At 39.2% G+C, this 19,478-nt stretch overlaps 1 protein-coding gene and 1 pseudogene across 2 annotated transcripts in view; one reads left to right on the forward strand and one right to left on the reverse strand.

Annotated features, from left to right (window-relative positions):
* Window positions 1–9,467, reverse strand: part of AMN1 (antagonist of mitotic exit network 1 homolog) — a 62,610-nt gene extending 53,143 nt beyond the window's left edge. Inside the window, exon 1 of one of the 2 annotated variants that reach the window (XM_068561655.1) lies at window positions 9,327–9,467. In XM_068561655.1, the coding sequence (XP_068417756.1) occupies window positions 9,327–9,364 (38 nt within the window). In that variant the 5' untranslated portion in view covers window positions 9,365–9,467. Of the gene's footprint in view, window positions 1–9,031; window positions 9,266–9,326 lie in introns of those variants that run through there. The other variant, XM_068561656.1, reaches the window with a different exon arrangement.
* Window positions 9,468–9,602: 135 nt separating this feature from the next.
* LOC137775774 (ferritin light chain pseudogene) lies at window positions 9,603–19,049 on the forward strand (annotated as a pseudogene).
* Window positions 19,050–19,478: the final 429 nt, after the last annotated feature.

The following is a 19,478-nucleotide window of genomic DNA, read 5'->3' on the forward strand; positions in this document are numbered from 1 at the left end:
TGAATTTTCTCTTGACAGTTTTTGGTGTCAGAAGTGGGACCTACAGAAGATCCCTGATTAGTCAAGAGGCTGGTGAGTAAACAAGTGCCAGTATTCATGGAGCCCATTATGCTCACTGTTTTCTCACTGACCAAGAAGTTTCACAGTAAACCTCTCTTGAATCCAAGCTTCACTCCCTTTCGTGTTGAGCTCGCCAATTTTATTGCGCAACTATTGTTGAAACTTTTTGATAAGTCACCCTATTCTGTTGAAAAAGAGGGGGAAGTGTAATTCCCTGTGTTTCAGAACAGCTGTTCAAAAACAGGACCCCTCAGAGTTAAGATGTCCTAGAGAATCTAAGGTGAAGATGGGTTCCACCTGGTCCAAATCACAGACCAGGATCTTGTGCCTTTTGGAAAAATGGGTGAACTTTATGAAGGACGACTGGAATTGCAGTAGCCACTTTGTGGAACCTTTAATTTAGATAAGATAGTCCACTTCAGGGACACCCTTAAAAAGAGAATATTCCAAACTTCTCAGAGACAATGGTAGGCAAAAGCTTCTAAAAGACAAAATAACTCCAAAAATAGCTTCTCTAAAAGAATCCTTACAGCACACAAATAAAAAAAATTTTGGTAAAAAGCTCTAGCCATAAGCAGGTAACCTTAATTTATTCCATCTGCCAGAAATAATTTGGATCCAGCTATTCTTTTGAGTTTTATATTACTGTGCCTGACACATGGTTAAAATTTAAAAATGAAAATTATACAATCTGTTTGTGTCTGTCTATATATTTATGTATATATGAATTCATGTATGGTCTGTGATATTTTTTAAAGAGCTCTATTTAATCTGCTTAAAGGAAAATAAGCACTTATATAAATTAAGTGCTCTTAAAACTCTCATAAATATAGAAACCAATCCAAATGCTTTTCAAGTTTGTGTGATCTGGAATGATTTTTGGTAAATAAAAGCTATTTGAAATGTATTGGTTTAATAAAATAGGCTTGTCCTCAGAGTTGTCATCATTAAATATAATGCAAATATACAAACATTTCTACCCAGGTTTACTAGTAAAATAAGCTCGTGCTATCTCTACATTACAAAATTTGGCAGCAAGAAAAACAATATAAGATGATGATTAGCTGTTTAATGTTTAATCCAAGCATACTTACTAAAAACAAGTAAATTAAATAGATGTAAGATAAAAGTTTATACTAAGTTAACTTAAATGATGGATATTCATTATCTATTATATCATATCTAGATCATTTCCAAATAAAATAATATACTGAAACATTAATTGCTAAACATAAATTTATCAGAAGTTTTTGGCTTCTTAATTTTTACAGATAAAAGCTACTTGGGGTTATAATAAACATGTCTTTTGCTAGATTAAAAAACTGTACTATTGAAAATATGAACAGGTCAATTATGAATGTGAATGAAGTTGAATCAGTAATTTAAAAACCTCCCAAAAGTTCAGGACCAGATGGCTTTACAGGTGAATTCTAAGAAACATTTTGAAAAAAGTTAACACCTGTCCTTCTCAAATTATTCCAAAAAACTGCAGAAGGAGGAATGCTTCCAAACTCATTCTGTGAGGCCAGCATCACTCTGATACCCAAACCAGACAAAGATATCACAAAAAAAGAAAATTACAGGCCAATATCACTGATGAACATAAACACAAAAATCCTCAACAAAATATTAGCAAGCTGAATTCAACAATACATGAAAAGGGTCACACACTATGATCAATAGGGATTTAACCCAGGGATGAGATTGAACCAATCTCATCCTTGAATGTTTCAATATCCACAAAGCAATTAATGTGATACACCACATTAACAAATTGAAGAAGAAAATCATAGCATCTCAATAGATGCAGAAAAAGCTTTTGCCAAAATCCAACAATCATAATGATAAAAAACTCTCAACAAAGTGGGTACAGAGGAAATATACCTCAACATAATAAAGGCCATATATGACAAGCCCACATCTAACATCATACTCAACAGTGAAAAGCTGAAGGCATCTCCTCTAAGATAAGAAACAAGACAAGGATGCTCACTCTCACCACTTCTATTCAACATAGTATTGGAAGTCCTAGCCACAGCAATCAGACAAGAAAAAGAAATAAAAGGAATCCAAATCAGAAAGGAAGAAGTAAAACCATCACTGTTTGCAGATGACATGATACTACACATAGAAAACCCAGAAGACACTGTCCAAAATCCTACCATTATTCATCAATGAATTCAGTAAAGTTGCAAGATACAAATAAATATACAGAAATCTGTTGCATTTCTGTATACTAACAATGAACTATCAGACAGAGAATTTAAGAAAACAATCCCATTTACAACTGCATCAAAAAGAATAAAATACCTAGGAATAAATATAACTAAGGGGGTAAAAGATCTGTACTCAGAAAACTATAAGGCACTGATGAAAGAAATTGAAGACGACACAAATAGATGGAAAGATACACTGTGTTCATGAATTGAAAGAATTAAAAATGTTAAAATGACCTTACTACTCAAGGCAATCTACAGATTCAGTGCAATCCCTATCAAAATACCAATGGCATTCTTCACAGAACTAGAAAATATAATCCTAAATTTTGTATGGAAACATAAAAGACCCTCCAATAGCCAAAATAATCCTGAGTAAGAAGGTCACAGATGGAGGTATCATGCTTCCTGATTTCAAACTATACTACAAAGCTACAGAAATCAGAAGAGTATGATACTGGCACAAAAACAGAAGCATAGATTAATGGAACAGAATAGAGAGCCCAGAAATATACATTTCTGGTCAATTAATCTATGACAAAGGAGGCAAGAATATACAATGTGGAAAAGACAGTCTCTCTAGTACGTGTTCCTGGGAAAACTGGAAGCTACATGTAAAGGAATAAAATTAGAACATTTTCTCACACCATATATAAAAATAAACTCAAAATGAATTAGAGGGGCTTCCCTGGTAGCACAGTGGTTAAGAATCTGCCTGCCAATACAGGGGACACAGGTTCGAGCCCTGGTCCAGGAAGATCCCACATGCTGTGGAGCAACTAAGCCTGTGCGCCACAACTACTGAGCCTGTGCTCTAGATCCCGCGAGCCACAACTACTGAAGCCCGTCCACCTAGAGCCTGTGCTCTGCAACAAGAGAAGCCACCGCAATGAGAAGCCCGTGGCACCACAAGGAAGAGTAGCCCCCACTCACCGCAACTAGAGAAATCCCGCGCACAGCAACAAAGACCCAACGCAGCAAAAAAAAAAAAAAGGATTAGAGACTTTAATGTAAGACCTGAAACCATAAAATTCCTGGAAGAAAATATAGGCAGTATGCTCTTTGACATTGGTCTTAGCAATATTTTGGGGTACGTCTCCTCAGGCAAAGGAAACAAAAGTAAAAATAAACAAGTGGGACTATATACATCAAACTAAAAAGGTTTTGCACAGCAAGGGAAATGATCAACAAAACAAAAAGGCCATCTACTGAATATAAAGATATTTGCAAACAGTATATCTGATAAGGGGTTAATATCCAAAATATACAAAGAACTCATACAATTCAACATTAAAAAAAACAAACAACTCGATTAAAAAATGAGCAGTGGAACTGAATAGATATTTTTCCAAAGAAGACACACAGACAGCCAACAGATACATGAAAAGATGTTCAATATCACTAATCATCAGGGAAATGCAAACCAAAACCAGAAGGATATCACTTCACACCTATCAGAATGGCTATTATCAAAAAAACAACAAATAACAAGTGTAGGCAAGGATGTGGAGAAAAGGGAACCCTTGTGCACTGTTGGTGAGAATGTAAATTGGTGCAGCCACTATGCAAAACAGTATGGAGATTCCTTAAGAAATTAAAAATAGAACTACCATATGATCCAGCAATTCCACTGCTGGGTATTTATCCACAGAAAACAGAAACACTAATTCAAAAAGATATATGCACCCCTATGTTGGTACTGCAGCATTACTTACAATAGCCAAGACATGGACGCGACCTAAGCACCCATCAACATATGAATGGATAAAGAAGACGTGATATATATTTTAAAATGGAATATTACTCAGCCATTAAAAAGAATGAAATCTAGCCATTTGCGACAATATGGATGGACCTACAGGGCATTATCCTAAGTGAAGTAAGTCAGACAGAGAAAGACAAATACAGTATGATTTCACTTACACGTGGAATCTAAAAAACAAAACTGAACAAACAAAACAGAAATAGTTATAGATACAGAGAACAAAGAGCTGGTTGCCAGAAGGGAGGGGATGGGGGGCAGAAAAAAAATAGGTGAGGAAGATTAAGAGGTACAAAACTTCCAGCTGCAAAATAAATGAGTCATGGGTATGAAATGTACAGTGTGGCGAATACCGTCAACAACTATATAATATCTTTGTATGGTGACACTGTAACTAGATTTATCATGGTTATCATTTTGAAATGTATAGAAATACTGAATCACTATGTTGTGTAACAGTAACTAACATAGTGTTGTAGGTTAATTATACTTCAAAAACAAACAGCAAACAAATTCACAGAAAAAGAGATCAGATTTGTGGTTACCAGAGGCAGGAGGAATTGGATGAAGGCAGTCAAAAGCTACAAACTTCCAGTTATAAGATAAATAAGTACTAGGGATATAATGCACAACATGATAAATATAATTAACCCTGCTGTATGTTACATATGAAAGCTGTTATGAGAATAATTTCTAAGAGTTATCATAAGAAAAAAAACCTTTTTTTCTATTTCTTTAATTTTGTATCTGTATAAGACAATAGATGTTCACTAAACTTATTGTGTATGTAAGTCATTATGCTGTACATTTCAGACTTACACAGTGCTGTATGTCAATTATATCTCCACAAAACTGTAAGAAAAAATTGTACTGTGAGAAAACGTCTCTAAAAAATATAATTTTTTGTAATTATGCATTCATGAATTTGCTAATCTACTATAGGATGCTGCTATTATGACAGTTCACAACTTCATGCTTCCTAGTTTTCACTGGAAAATAAACGTTAATAAAGGTTAAAATTTATAATCAATATATAAAAATACTAGAAACAAGAATGAAAGAAAACAACTTTGTATACAAAGTATGAGAAGAAAATGGGATGTATTTTTACAAGAAGAGCATGCAAAGAATATAGGTTGTATTTTTGTTATGGAAAAAAGAGAGTAATTTTGTACAGTAATTTTGTAAAGTAAAATTACTGTTCATTCCAGAATGAGAAAGAGGAAAGGAATAACACAAACTCTAAATGGATATAGAAAGTGCTTATTTAGAAATTTTATGTTGGAAGGTCAAAGTTAGCTAAAATTAAATGGATTTATTTATAAGGGTTTTAAAAAATGAGCTCAGTAATAAACTGAAACAAACTAGAACGTTTTTCCCCTCTGTGTTAAAAGCACAAAGTTTCTTAAATTATTGGTCTGCTCTTAATAAGATACAGTAAGTCCCCTACATATGAACCCTCAAGTTGCGAACTTTCAAAGATGCGAACGTGCATTCGCATGTCCAATCACATAAGTTAGTTCACGTGTCTGGCATACATAGTCACATGTGTGCATCCTCTACAAGGGTTGTGTTTTTGCGTACTTTACTGTACAGTACTGTATAGAGTACAGTAGTACAGTATCTTTATTTCAAGCCCAGGATGTCCGGAAGTAAGCGTAAAAGCAGCAGTATACAGCCAATTGTGTTAGTTGGGTACTTAGGCTAACTTTGTTGGACTTATGAACAAATTGGTCTTACAAACGCGTTCTCAGAACAGAACTTGTTTGTATGTAGGAGACTTACTGTTTTATAAAAGGTTTTTCTTTACCTTTTGTGTAAACTGTCTAGGAACTAAAGATTCTGTGTCTTAGCAAAATAATTTCCTGTGCTTCATGTTATCTTTATCAGGTCCTTAACTACTTAGGAAAACTGAATCTTTACAACATTACAAGAGGTAAGGTTTTTTTGGTTTTGTTTTGTAACTTTGTAACTTTACAAAAGTTACAAAGAAAGTTACATAGTTAACTATGTAACTTTCTGTATTGGCTTTTGAAATCTTTTGTCACTTTGGCTGAATAGGTAACTAAGTTTTGCTTCACAGTAAAGCATTTACAATCAACTACAAGCCAAAATGCTTTGTCTTTATGGAGATTCATGGAAAGGACCCTGACAAGTACTCTGGAATACAGGCTTCTGATAACTTGAAGCTCATATCACTAAACTGAGTAAGAATATCTAGAACTCTAATGGAGAAACTGCTTAATTCATAAAACTGCTAACCCAAGATCAAGCAAAACAAGGATTAATTACATGGGACCAAATGAACTGATGAAAATAATTATAACTTTTATGACTTTTTTTGAAACACTGTCAGTTCTTCAATGCTTGTCTTTCAGATTTAAAGAACCCTTTTTTCCCTCTCCTTCTAAGCTATCTAAACTTAAAACAATTTGGTAAAGTATACTTTTGTAAGCAAAAATGAAACATTTACTTTTTCTCCTTACCTGATCCCTTCGGAATTAAAACAAACAAATTAAAAAAAAAAAAAAAAAACCCTTACTGAGTATTCTTATTTTCATGGCAATATAGATATTTGCATAAATTCAATAAGAATCTGTTCTCTTTGTAACAGGACACAACTGGACAAGTCCTTGGCTTGCCTTCTTAGCATAAAGAGGCTTTTAAAGATCTAACCTGAGTTTACTTATAAAGACAGTTTTAAGGATCTAAAGTTGACTTTATGGAGCCAATAAAGCCCCTTGGATATTACCAAAGCTTTGACTGGAGTATCGTATTTGAGAATGTGCATAAAATCACTATTCTTGTTGCACTTATGTAAATAACAAGCCAAGTTTAAAGAGACGACTTATTTTACAAACAAATTACTTATGATTATCTTTGGTAAAAATGAGGTGACTACAGAGAGAAAAATTATGTTTAAACAGAAAATTTTGGCATATTCATAATCAAATTCGAGTCCTGTTTATTGTCTTTGAGGTTTTGTATCTAACTGTAAACTGGACTGGGTCCTGAACTCTTCTAGTTTTCTCCCATATCTGGCTACGACTCTCCAAACTAATATTTTCAATTTTCTCCCACCCTTCTGACTTGAAGTAAAAACTAAAACTGTCCTTTTCCTCAAACCCTACAAGCGAAAGCTATCAGTCTTGATATAGACTTCAGAGAAGTCACAACAGATCATGTATAGACAAGACAACCTTCATACCTACTTCTATGTAGGCCACTCAGAGCTCAGCAGAACATCTGATGACATCATCAAAGACATTCAAACTGCAAACCAGGAAAATCTATCAGTTTGAAACTGCCACCTTCATTCCACCTTCATCTAAAAATCCGAGCTCAACTCCAAAAATTTTCTCGACTGGCTGCTCTCTAGACTCAACAACTGCATTTATAATTTGTTCCAACTAATCTTTAATCTTTGCCTTTCTTTTGTTTCCATAGAAATGCTTCTTACTGAATACTTGATTGCTCACACCATATAGAAGCCTACTTAGATAGAAGCTTACCTATAACACCACCTCCTAAAATAAGACATCCTCATGTTTATCCCATCCTAAGTAATCATGACATAGTTCAGTACTATAAGGCACTAATGCAATATTGAAAGGCTTATTTCCACAGGTCCATAAAGCTTTCTGTGATCTGCTTCCAAAAGAAGACAATGTGCCCCATATATTAGAACCTAGAGACTCAGTTTATTGGAAAAGATACCAACAAAAGACTGCACTTAAACCTCACTGGGAGAGACCTTATCCTCTGCAAAATCTCTACAGTTACAGCAAGAATCTGTAAATTCTTTAGCCAGAGTTATTTTAGACAACTGCATAGCCTTAGACACCCTAACCACCCAAGACAGAAGTGCATGTACTGTAACTGGTAAAAAAAAAATGTTGTTTCTATGTTAATATATCAGAAAGATCTTAAAGATCAGATGCCAATCTTTAATCAAATAGGCAACGCTTCTTCCCTTATTTAGTTGGTTAAATCATGGCTCCTGGGACTCTCTGCTCTGGAGAATCTTTCAATCCTTGGCTATTATTCTCCTCATAGTCATTATATTAACCTCCCTAGTGCCTTGTATCCTCTCAAGAGTTTAAATGTCTTTCAGCGACTACTCACACATCAAATGTTATCCATCAGGATTAGACAACTGGAAGAACTCAATGATCCCACTGACCGTGTCCAGGGTGACTATGTAACTGCCGGTAACAGCAATTACATGACCATCCATCCCAAGGACTACATCAAAGGGGTAGTGAGAGTAACACCATATTGGTTCGCACTCTCAGCTTGCCGACAGAAAGACCAAAAGTCGGGGAGTTTTTAAATAAAATAAATGGAGACCAAGTTTGAAAATCCCCCAAGCTGACCAAGCCAGTTAGACCGCATAAGCGAAACCAAATCTAGTTTATATCATGAACATAAGTGACACTTAACAGGTTATTTCTTGTAAATGCCTCTAATAATCAACTTAAATCGTCTTCTTAAAATAGCATAAGATAATCACTTTTAACCAATCCCCTGCTGTCTGTGAACTCCCAATGTAATAACCATTGTAAAGGTTAAACAACTTCCTCATGCTCACTTTATAAGCCATCCTGTAACTACATGCCTCTGTGCTTCTGGTTTCTCCCTCAATAAAATATTCATATCAAGTAAAGCTCTCTGAAATTTCTTTTAATACTAGGTAGCCTTCTAAGGATTTAAATATGTTAAGCTTATTGCTCACTACAACGCCATGAGATAGGTACTGTTATTATACTAATTTTGTAGATCAAGAACTAGGGCCCAGAGAGGTGAAGTTACTCTCCCATAGTCACACAACTGGAGGATAATAGCAAAACCAGGAGCTGAACCCAGCAAGCACAATCAAGGATTTGAGCGATGTGTCAAAGAATCAATATTTATCCCTGTTACAGTAACTAGGTGGAACTTTGCTGAAGGCTTTTGAGAGCCCCATCTAGTGTTTTGTTTTGTTTTGTTTTACCAAGGCTTTCAGCTCCCTTTTCAGGCCGCTGCCAGGAACCGCCCGGGCGTGGAGCTGTCAAGGCTGAATGACAGGACATCTATCGGGGGCCAGAGGTGCGAGCCTGCCGGGCAGCCCCCCTGGCACGACGGTCCTCAGCGAGGAGAAGACAAAATCAGAGACCCAGGTCTGGAAACACCCGCGGGGCCTCCTCGGTGGGAGGCAAGAAGGGGGCGGGGAAGGGGAGCCGCGCGGGGCGGCGGGCGCGGGCGGCGCCGGGGCGGGGCGACAGGGAGGCGGGCCGGGGCGGACTCACAGATCCAGGAGCTGACTGACTCGCTGCTGGCTCGGCATCGCGGCCGCCCTCGGAAGCCTCTTCCGCGGTCCCGGGGCCGCCGAAATCCAGCCAGAGACCGTCTGTCAACTCCTGCCCCGCGCGAGACGCGTAGGCCCTCGTGACGTCGCCCGCCTCTTCCGGTGACCAGGCGCGGGCGCGCTGACGACTGCCGAGCCCCTTTGGGGCGGAGTCCGGCGCGCTGCGCCGGAGCGGCGGCGGGATAAAATGGAAGGGAGCCTTACGCTCAGAGAAGCGATGCGGCAGTCGTCGTTCTGCAGCCCCGCGGGCCGGCTCCAGCGGTTTCCCGAGTCGGCCAGCCCGGCGCGCGACCTAGCCCGGTACCCCTGGAGCCGCGCGTGGCTGCGAGGTCGCTGCTCTTACTACAGGGGTGCGTTTGATGCTGGGCCGAGCATCTGGCGATGCACACCGGGGACCCCTTTGGATACAGACTCCGTGACCGTCAAACAGAGTTTTAGCGGATCCGAGAGTGACTGCCGTTTACCGAGCACTTTCTGTAAGAAAGCACGCACTGAGCTGCGTGCTTTCAATAATTAACCATATTCTTTTAATCCTGTGAAGTCGGAATTATTTAGCCTTATTTTACAGATGAGGACACTACGTGCCTACAAAAAAGCTCAGTAAGAATTTCATCATGGAGACAGGGGCTTGTGTTCAAATCAAAAAGGTTTCTAAAGAAGAGGGACGTTTCCCCAGGTGGAATTCTCTCTCCTTGGTTATGCTGCAGAGTACTTGCTACTTTTTGGTGCTTTTTCATTCTTCCTTGTAGATTAATTTGTTGTTTATATGTCTTCCTTTTGTAAGCTTTTGAAAGTTGGAACCCAGTCTTGTTCATCTCTTCAGGATGCTGCTTATTCAATCAGCACGCATTTACCAAGCACTGAAGGAGGGCAGGGATTGTGCTGGGTGCTGAGGATTCAGTGGTGAACACTTGAACCAGACAAGTAAAAAGACAATCAGAACAACTGTTAAATGCTAAGATGGAGTTAGTTCTACCGGAGCACCCATGGAAGGGTGGGGGGAGCAGGTCGAGAGAAAAACGTGGTCTGTTAGGGACTGCAAATAGTTCAGGATGGCTACAATGGAGAGTGGTGAGGTGTGTGTAGAGGAGGGAACAGGCAAACTTTTTCTATAAGGGGGCAGAAAATAAATATTTTAGGTTTTGTTGGACATCCCTTGTTGCTGAACCGAACTGGGCTCTGCGTGTCCTACCTGAAGCCAAGCTGATCTACTGACAACTGGGTTGTGGTGAGGGAAAGTACAGGGCGCCAAGCAAGAAGAACCGGCAGCTGATGCTCAAAAGACCGGAACTCACCTGATGGCTTTCAGGCAAGAGTTTTTAACGGCAGCAACACTACAGGCAAGGGTGGCAGGGTGCATGACCAGCTCACGGACATTTTTCTGATTGGTCGGTAGTGAGGTAACAGGGTGATGTTTGGGGAATATTAATTATCAACCTTCTGGTTCCATCCAGTCTGGGGTTCTGTGTGCTTGTGGTCAGCGTGTGTTCAACATCCTCTACCTGGTTGGGGATCTTAGTTTCTGCAGAACAACTCAAAGATATGCATCAGATTGTTATCTATATCCCTTCAGGAGAGCTAGGAGTCCTGTGGCTATTGTTCTGATCATTAACTGCTTGAGTTTGCTCTGGAACTCATGGAAGGCCAAGCAAGAAGCAGGGGAATACGAGGAGTTTATACCCAGGAAGGCCTCGCAGGGTCCTGCTTTGTTTCAGTCCCACTTTTCTTTGATACTCCTCAATCCTGAGGGGGAACAGGGGCGGGACAAGAAAGGGAATAAGTTTTGGGCAAGAGAGGTTAATCATAAACTTGGCAGGAAAACTCGGTTTTAGGAGGACTGGTTTTCATCCTTGACCTTAGGATGAAAGGTCTTGTAGCTTAAAAGCAGCCATAGACCATATGAATGGCGGGGGTGGGGGAGGTGTGTTCCAATAAAACTTTGTGGACACTGAGGTTTGAATTTCATGTAGTTGTCAGTGTTATGAAATATCATTCATCTTCTGATTTTTTTCAACCATTTAAAAATGTAAAAACCTTGCATTGAAAACTGTACAAAAACAGGCAGCGGCCTGGGTTGGGTGGCTGTGGTGGTTTGCCTTCTGATCTAGAAAGCTAAAATGGGGGCATGATGGCATGTGTTACGTTAAACAGTTTAGGCTTTGTCTGAAGTACTTTGTGCAGAGTCATAGATAGGTTTTAAGCAAGGACAGTACATGCATAGGAAGGATGAGTTTTTGAAAGAACTCTAGCTGTTAAGTAGTAAACGAATTGTAGCGGTCACAGATGGAGACTTGGAGACCAGAAAGGTGTCTTTTGCTAATAGCCTAAACTAAAGTAATAGCAGCAGACTGGATAGACAGATTCAAGAGGTAATGGAAATAGAGCCAATAGGATTTAGAGATTGGTTGGAGTTGAGGGAAAAGAGAAGAGTCAAGGCTAATTTCTAGGCTTTGGGTTTGGAGAATTGGGTGACATATGGTGATGCCATTTTAATGAGCTGAGAGGATTACAGGGGTTTTTTGAAGACAAGGGGAGATTAAGTTTTGGACATATGAATTTTGCAGTGTCTATGGAAGATATAGCCTTGGGGCTATAGATCTGGAAATTATGCTGGTTTGCTTTTAAAGGTGAGATTGAATAGCAGCAATAGTACATGTATTTACTTATGAATTCAGTACTTTGGGGGAACAATCATCTGCTGCTCTGGGAGTCATTTGGACCTTGCAAGACCTTGTCAGATCAGTTAAGGGCAGACTTCATGGTCCTTCCTATCTGTTTGTCGAGTGCTGCCCAGCTTGAATGCTACACACCTATCCATCTAGGTCTTCCTGCTGATTACTTGATTCTTCAACACCAGAAAAGTGCAGGTCACTGCCCCAGTATTATGAGGTGTTGTTAAACTTTGGGTGCCTGCATTCTTCTAGATAGTCAAAAGAAAATGTCACAGCTGCTTTTTAATTTTTTTTTCTTTTTAAGAAAATGTCAATTATATAAAAAGGTAAGATAACAAAGTCCTAGTTATTTCTAGCCAATTATTTTAAAGGTCAAAGATGTGTAAACCCTCATGATACCACAATTCTTAGAAGTGTTTTTACAATGATTTCCTGCAGATTTTAGGGCCTACAATTTACAAACTAGCCTCTCAGGTACTTAGCATAACTATGTCAAGAATTTTGAGTTTCTTGCCACTGAATAATATAGGTCTGATGTATGTTGTGGTTGCCCTAACGTACCCATCTCATTCCTACCTTATCTTTTGGCAGCGATGTGGTTTGGGGACTGACTTCATCTTCAGTGGTGGGTCCAGATGAAGGCTAATCAGTGATTACTATAGTAATTGATTCAAAGGTTAGCAGGCCTAGATTAATCAAGAAACCACAATATTCCCTCAGCCACCAAGATGGGTTCAAGAATGGGCATGTGGGCATGTGACTCATTCGTGGCCAATAAGAAGCAGGAAAAGTTTTTCTGGAGATTTCTGGGTAAGAAGTTTCCTCAAATTTATTTGTATGATGCTTTGTGAAGCAACACTCTGTTCTCTCATCACTGTCATTTTGAATGAAGGTAAACAGGAAAACAGAGTAAGAGAATCACAGGAAAACAGCCAGAGACCTGAATGAAACATGCATGAACACCACCCCTCCTCTTTACTATCAGATGACAAAAATAAAACAATTTCGCAAGGAGTTTGATATCCTTTATTCAAGGGGAAACAATCTATGGATTGGGGGAATACAGTACTTCACAAACAGTGGAGCACTCTTCCTGAGGGATGTTTGGGCAACAGTGCATTTTACACAGTGTTTGAAGCAGCAATGAGGAAATGGCATGATTGGCTAGGAGGTCAGGGATTTCCTTATAAGGCTAGCAGGTCAATCAATCAGGGAATAAGGAAAGAGTATTTGGCTTAAGTTGATTGGCTGGGGTTGCATATCTGAAAACAAGGAAATCATCACAGTTTCTTGGCAGTTGGGGATTGGCTGGCTGGATATACTGTGCTTCTGATCAAGCAGAGCATTTATAGGAACATGAAAATTATCTAAGTTTGGGTTTGTTGACATGGCATCCTGGGCAGGAGCAGCCTCATCTTGGACCTAGAAATTTATTTCAACACTACTTTCTGTTATATAATTCAGTTAATCCCCTTTGTTGTTGATAAAATTGGTTGACTTGAGTTTTCTGCTTCGTGCTGCCTCAAACAGCCTAACAGTTACATATTCATGGCAGGAGTCACCAGCATATAGACAGAAATTGAAGGTATAGGAATAGATGAGCTCACTCAACAGGTGTATATAGAGTGAGAACAATCAGTCCTTGGAGAGATAGCTGAGGAATAGCAGCAATTGGCTGGCAATTGACACTGAGAAGGAATAGCCAAAGAGGAAGGGAAAAAATAGTGGGGTGCTACAGAAGATAAACATCATCAAAATTGTCACATGCTACAGAGAGGTCAACTAAGATAACACTTGAAGATGATTTAGCAGCAAGGAGGTCACTGAGGGTCACTGAGGTGGTGGTGGAGGATGTAGCCTGATTGTAATGAGAGGAATGAATGGGAGGTGAGGGAATGAACACGTAAGTACAGTAAATCCCCTACATATGAATGAGTTCCATTCCAAGAGTGTGTTCGTAAGTCCAATTTGTTTGTAAGTCCAACAGTTAGCCTAGGTACCCAACTAACACAATCAGCTATATAGTACTGTATTGTAATAGATTTATAATACTTTCTGCACAAATAATACATAAAAAACAAACAAACACAAAAAACAAAACATTTTTAATCTTACCGTACGGTACCTTGAAAAGTACAGTAGTACCAGTTATATCACTGCTGCTTTTACTCTTGCTTCCAGACATCGTGGGCTTGAAATAAAGATACTGTACTACTGTACGCTATACAGTACTGTACAGTAAAGTACACAAAACCACAACCAGTTGTAGAGGATGCACACATGTGACAATGTACGCCAGACGCGTGAACTAACTTGCGTGATTGGACGTGTGAACGAATGTTTGTATCTTTAAAAGCTCGCAACTTGAAGTTTTGAGTACTGTAGCCCAACTCTCACTCAAATAAATACTTCTTCAGATGAATTGCTGCTTCTATGTAGACTCATGCTGAGAAGAAAAGTAGATTGTATAAGGCTATATAGCTCTACTTCAAAGAAGGTAAAATGGGGCAATTCAGAACTAATATTTATGGACCTATTTACCCAGATGTCAAACATGATAAATACTTACATGAGTTCACGTAATCATCAATCTGAGGTATCATGCTATTTTATAAAGTGAGAACTTTCCCAAATAAAAAGGTGTGTCAGACTCTAAAGACCATGCTCTTTCTACTCTCTTCGGGCGCTCAGGAGAGAGGTTTATGGTACATCCAGGACCAGCAATATAAAAGTGATTAAGAATTTCAAGACGGTGATAGCAGAGCATTAAACCAGGGGTGGGGCCTGTGCAGCTGCACAAGTGGCCCGCCCATGAAGCTGGCTCTTGGTGCATCCGACCTCAGGACTTCCCAAGAGAATCAGTTACGACTACTGACTATTCAAGAACTCTGTCAAAATAAAATTCAGAGACGAATGTGAACGCAGGGAAACATTTTTACTAGCAGTGCAAGGGAACTAGGCCTTCAGAAATAGTGGCTCATCAAATACAATAAGAGGAAATTGTAGCTCAGATGATATGGCAGATATTTATAGTTCAGATACAGCAGTTGACAATTCAGATTGGATAAGAACAAGATGTTCCTGTCTTTTGGTAAGGAAAACAGGATGTTCTTGTTTTTGTGGCTTATCTCAGGAGGCAAAGCTTTTAGGATTTCCTGTTAGTCAAGGCTTTTAGGAGGTTCCTATTATTCATTGTTTATCTTGGAATGCAAGGTATTAGGAATGGAAGTCTTTTCTGGTGCGTGGTCAGTGATTTGTGGACAAGCTGGGCAAAGGGTAAGACGTCATTTTTCCTTTCTCGCCTCTTTGCTTGCTGTGTCCACTTTACTGTAGTTACCTGTAGCTCAGAACCCTCTCCATTTCCTTCCCTAGATACCATATAAAGAAAACTTTATTATAGTTTGTTCCTCTGGGTAGGTTATATAAGAATAATAAACAATATTACTTTCCTTAAATCATGTTATTCATTCCTAGTGTGTGTATACAAATATATAATAAGTATATATATAAAATGATTAAGTATATCTCTTATGCTATATATAAGTGAATATTGGGTCAATAATAAGAACATGTATGCACACAAGCAGATGGCAGTAAATTGTTCAAATCATCTTTACATGTCATATCTCAAAATATAAGAATAGGCCATGAGTTAGGTTCTTCACTCTTAAGCCATACTGATTATATCTGGATTCAAAACAGCAATTGTGGACTTCCCTGGTGGCACAGTGGTTAAGAATCCGCCTGCCAAGGCAGGGGACACGGGTTCGAGCCCTGGTCCAGGAAGATCCCACATGCCGCGGAGCAACTAAGCCCATGCGCCACAGCTACTGAGCCTGCGCTCTAGAGCCCGCGAGCCACAACTACTGAGCCCATGTGCCACGACTACTGAAGCCCGCATGCCTAGAGCCTGTGCTCTGCAACAAGAGAAGCCACTGTAAGGAGAAGCCCACACACCACAATGAAGGGTAGCTCCCACTCACCGCAACTAGAGAAAGCCCACACGCAGCAACGAAGACCCACCACAGCCATAAATTAATTAATTAATTAATTTTAAAAAAAACAGCAATTGCTCCTCTAATATTAATTTTCAATTCAGTGTAACATGTACATCATCATCTATTACTAACCCCAAGTCATTTCAGTTGGCTATTGTTAAAGTGACCAAGTTAGGCCCAAGATAGAATCATTTATGTAAAGCCCCCACATTTGCAAACCAGGGTTTAACTTAGTTTCCATCCTCTGCTCTCCCAACGGAAGACCTAGGCCAACCAGTCAACGCTTGCCTGCTCAGTAGAAGTTAACCTGACCTGGCTCCAAGATTTCCCTTTGCTCCATATAATGGGAGTAACACTGCCATTGGTTAAAACCAATCAGCAAATGCCCAGTTTCACTTCCTTATACCTCCTTGCTTTGGTCTGTAAACATTTCTTGCCTTGCATGGCTCTTTTGAGCTCCTTTCTGTCTGCTAGATTAGATGCTGCCCCACTTATGAATTGCTGAATAAAAGCCTACTTGATCAGTAAATTATCTCTGGAAAATTTTAACGGTATCGATGACAACTATGAATGTTTATTGAGTGGTTACTATAATTCCTTGCACACAGTAAGCATTTTACAAGTTCTAACTCATATAATCCTCAAAGTAACCCTGATTGGTAGGTATCGTTATCATTATCACCCATTTTCCAAATGAGGAAACAGAGGTCGAAAGAGATTAAGAAACATGCACAAGTCCACATGGCTTATCAGTGATAAAGCTGGTATTTGAAGCCAAGCAATCAGGCTGTACAGCTGGATTCTTAAGCATGTAGTCATGAGCTACGTGCAAAAGAATCAAACTGGACTGCTTTCTCACACCATATATTTGAATAACTCAAAATGGATTAAAGACTTAAATGTAGTCCTAAACCATAATAATCCTGGAAGAAAACATAGGCAGTATGCTCTTTGACATTGGTGTTAGCAATATTTGGGGGGGGGGGGTATGTCTCCTCAGGCAAGGGAAACAAAAGCAAAATAAACAAGTGGGACTATATACATCAAGCTAAAAAGCTTTTCACAGCAAAGGAAACTATCAACAAAACAAAAAGACCATCTACTGAATATAAAGATATTTGCAAACAGTATATCTGATAAGGGGTTAATATCCAAAATATCCAAAGAACTCATACAACTCAACAACAAAAAAAACAGTCAGATTAAAAAATGAGCAGAGGACCTGAATAGATATTTATCCAAAGAAGACACACAGGTAGCCAACAGATACATGAAAAGATGCTCAACATCACTAATCATGAGGGAAATACAAATCAAAATCACAGTGAGCTATCACCTGACACATGTCAGAATGGCTATTATCAAAAAGACAAGTAACAAGTGTTGGCGAGGATGTGGAGAAAAGGGAACCCTCACGCAGTGCTGTTGGGAATGTAGATTAGTGCAGCCACTATGGAAAACAGTATGGAGATTCCTCAAAGAATTAAAAATAGAATTAGCATATGATCCAACAATTCCACTCCTGGATATTTATCCATAGAAAACAAAAACACTAATTCAAAAAAATATACACCACTATGTTCACTGCAGTGTTATTTACAATAGCCAGGATATGGAAGCAACCTAAGTGCTTATCAATAGATGAATGGATAAAGAAGATGTGGTATAAAAAATAATGAAATCTTGTAATTTGCAACATAGATGGACTTAGAGGATATTGTGCTAAGTGAAATTAATTAAATCAGACAGAGAAAGACAAATACTATATAATTTCACTTATATGTGGAACCTGAAAACCAAAACAAGTGAGCAAACATAACAAAACAGAAACAGAGTCATAGATACAGAGAACAAACAGGTGGTTGCCAGAGGGGAGGACTTGTGGGGAGGAGAAGAGAGAAATAGGTGAGGGAGATTAAGAGGTGCAAGTTTCTGGTTATAAAATAAATGAGTCATGGGTATGAGTTGTACACTGTGGGGAATATAGTCAATAATTGTGTAATATCTTTGTATGGTGACAGATGGTAACTATATTTATCATAGCGATCATTTTGAAATGTATAGAAATATCTAATCACTATGTTGTGTAACAGCAACTAACATATCATTTTGGGTCAATTATATTTCATAAACAAACAAACTCATAGAAAAAGAGATCAGATTTGTGGTTACCAGAGGCAGTGAGTGTGGAGGGGAAAGTGGATGAAGGCAGTCTTCCAGTTATAAGATAAATAAGTACTAGGGGTGTAATGTACAACTTGATAAATATAATTATCACTGCTGAATATTATATATGAAAGTTAAGTCACAGTGCGCTTGGGGTCCCATGGATCTGTCTCTTGCTTCAACAGTGTCTGGACTGAACAGACCCAGGGACGCCCCCTTGCTCCAGCCTCTGCGACCATCCTCCAACATTTTTTCCAGTTGCAACCTTCAGAATCAGCCACTGGCACCAGCCAACACCATTTTTTGACCTCAACTCCTTACAAACATGACCTCCCAGATTCGTCAGAATTAACATGCATGTGTGGGCCTCTCACACCTACCTCTCTCTGGGCTTCTATTTCCTCCGTGACTATGTGGCCCTGGAGGTCATGGGCCACTATTTCCACGAACTGGCCAAGGAGAATCGCAAGGGCACTGAGGGACCGTCTCTTGAAAATGCAAAACCATCCTGGCAGCCACGCCCTCTTCCAGGATGTGCAGAAGCCACCTCAAGATGAGAGGGGTAAAACCCAGGATGTTATGGAAGCTGCTATACTCATGGCAAACAACCTGAACCAGGCCCTTTTGGATCTGCATGCCCTGGGTTCTGCCCGTGCAGACCCCTACCTCTGTGACTTCCTGAAGAGTCACTTCCTAGATGAGGAGGTGAAACTCATCTAGAAATTGGGCGACCACCTGACCAACATCTGCAGGCTGGCTGGTCCCCAGGCTGGGCTGGGTGAGTATCTCTTCGAAAGTCTTAAAAAGCTTAACCGCAAGCATGACTAGGAGCCTCTGAAGCCCAGAAACATTTGAGGAGCCCCTCTGGTGTCAGGGCTTCTACCTGAAGCCCCTCTCTGCAGCCTCTAGGCAGCTTTTTAACCACCCTGGAACCCTCTCCCAAGCCTTGGACCAAATGAAAACAGTAAAGCATTTTGCAGAAAAAGAGAAAAAGAAAGCTAAGTGAGTAAATTCTAAGATATTTTTCATCACAAGGAAAAACATTTTTTCTGTTTAGTTTCATATCTCATGAGATGATGGATGTTCACTAAACTTTTTGTGGTAATCATTTCATGATGTAAGTCAAATTGTTTTGCTGTATACCTTAAACTTATACGTGCTGTATGTCAATTATATCTCAATAAAATTGGAAGAAAAATAATAAAGTCCCTTACTATTGTGTTATTGTCAAGTTCTCCCTTTATGTTTGTTAATATT

Source organism: Eschrichtius robustus, chromosome 13 (assembly GCF_028021215.1).
Source record: "Eschrichtius robustus isolate mEscRob2 chromosome 13, mEscRob2.pri, whole genome shotgun sequence".
NCBI classification, from domain to species: domain Eukaryota; kingdom Metazoa; phylum Chordata; class Mammalia; order Artiodactyla; family Eschrichtiidae; genus Eschrichtius; species Eschrichtius robustus.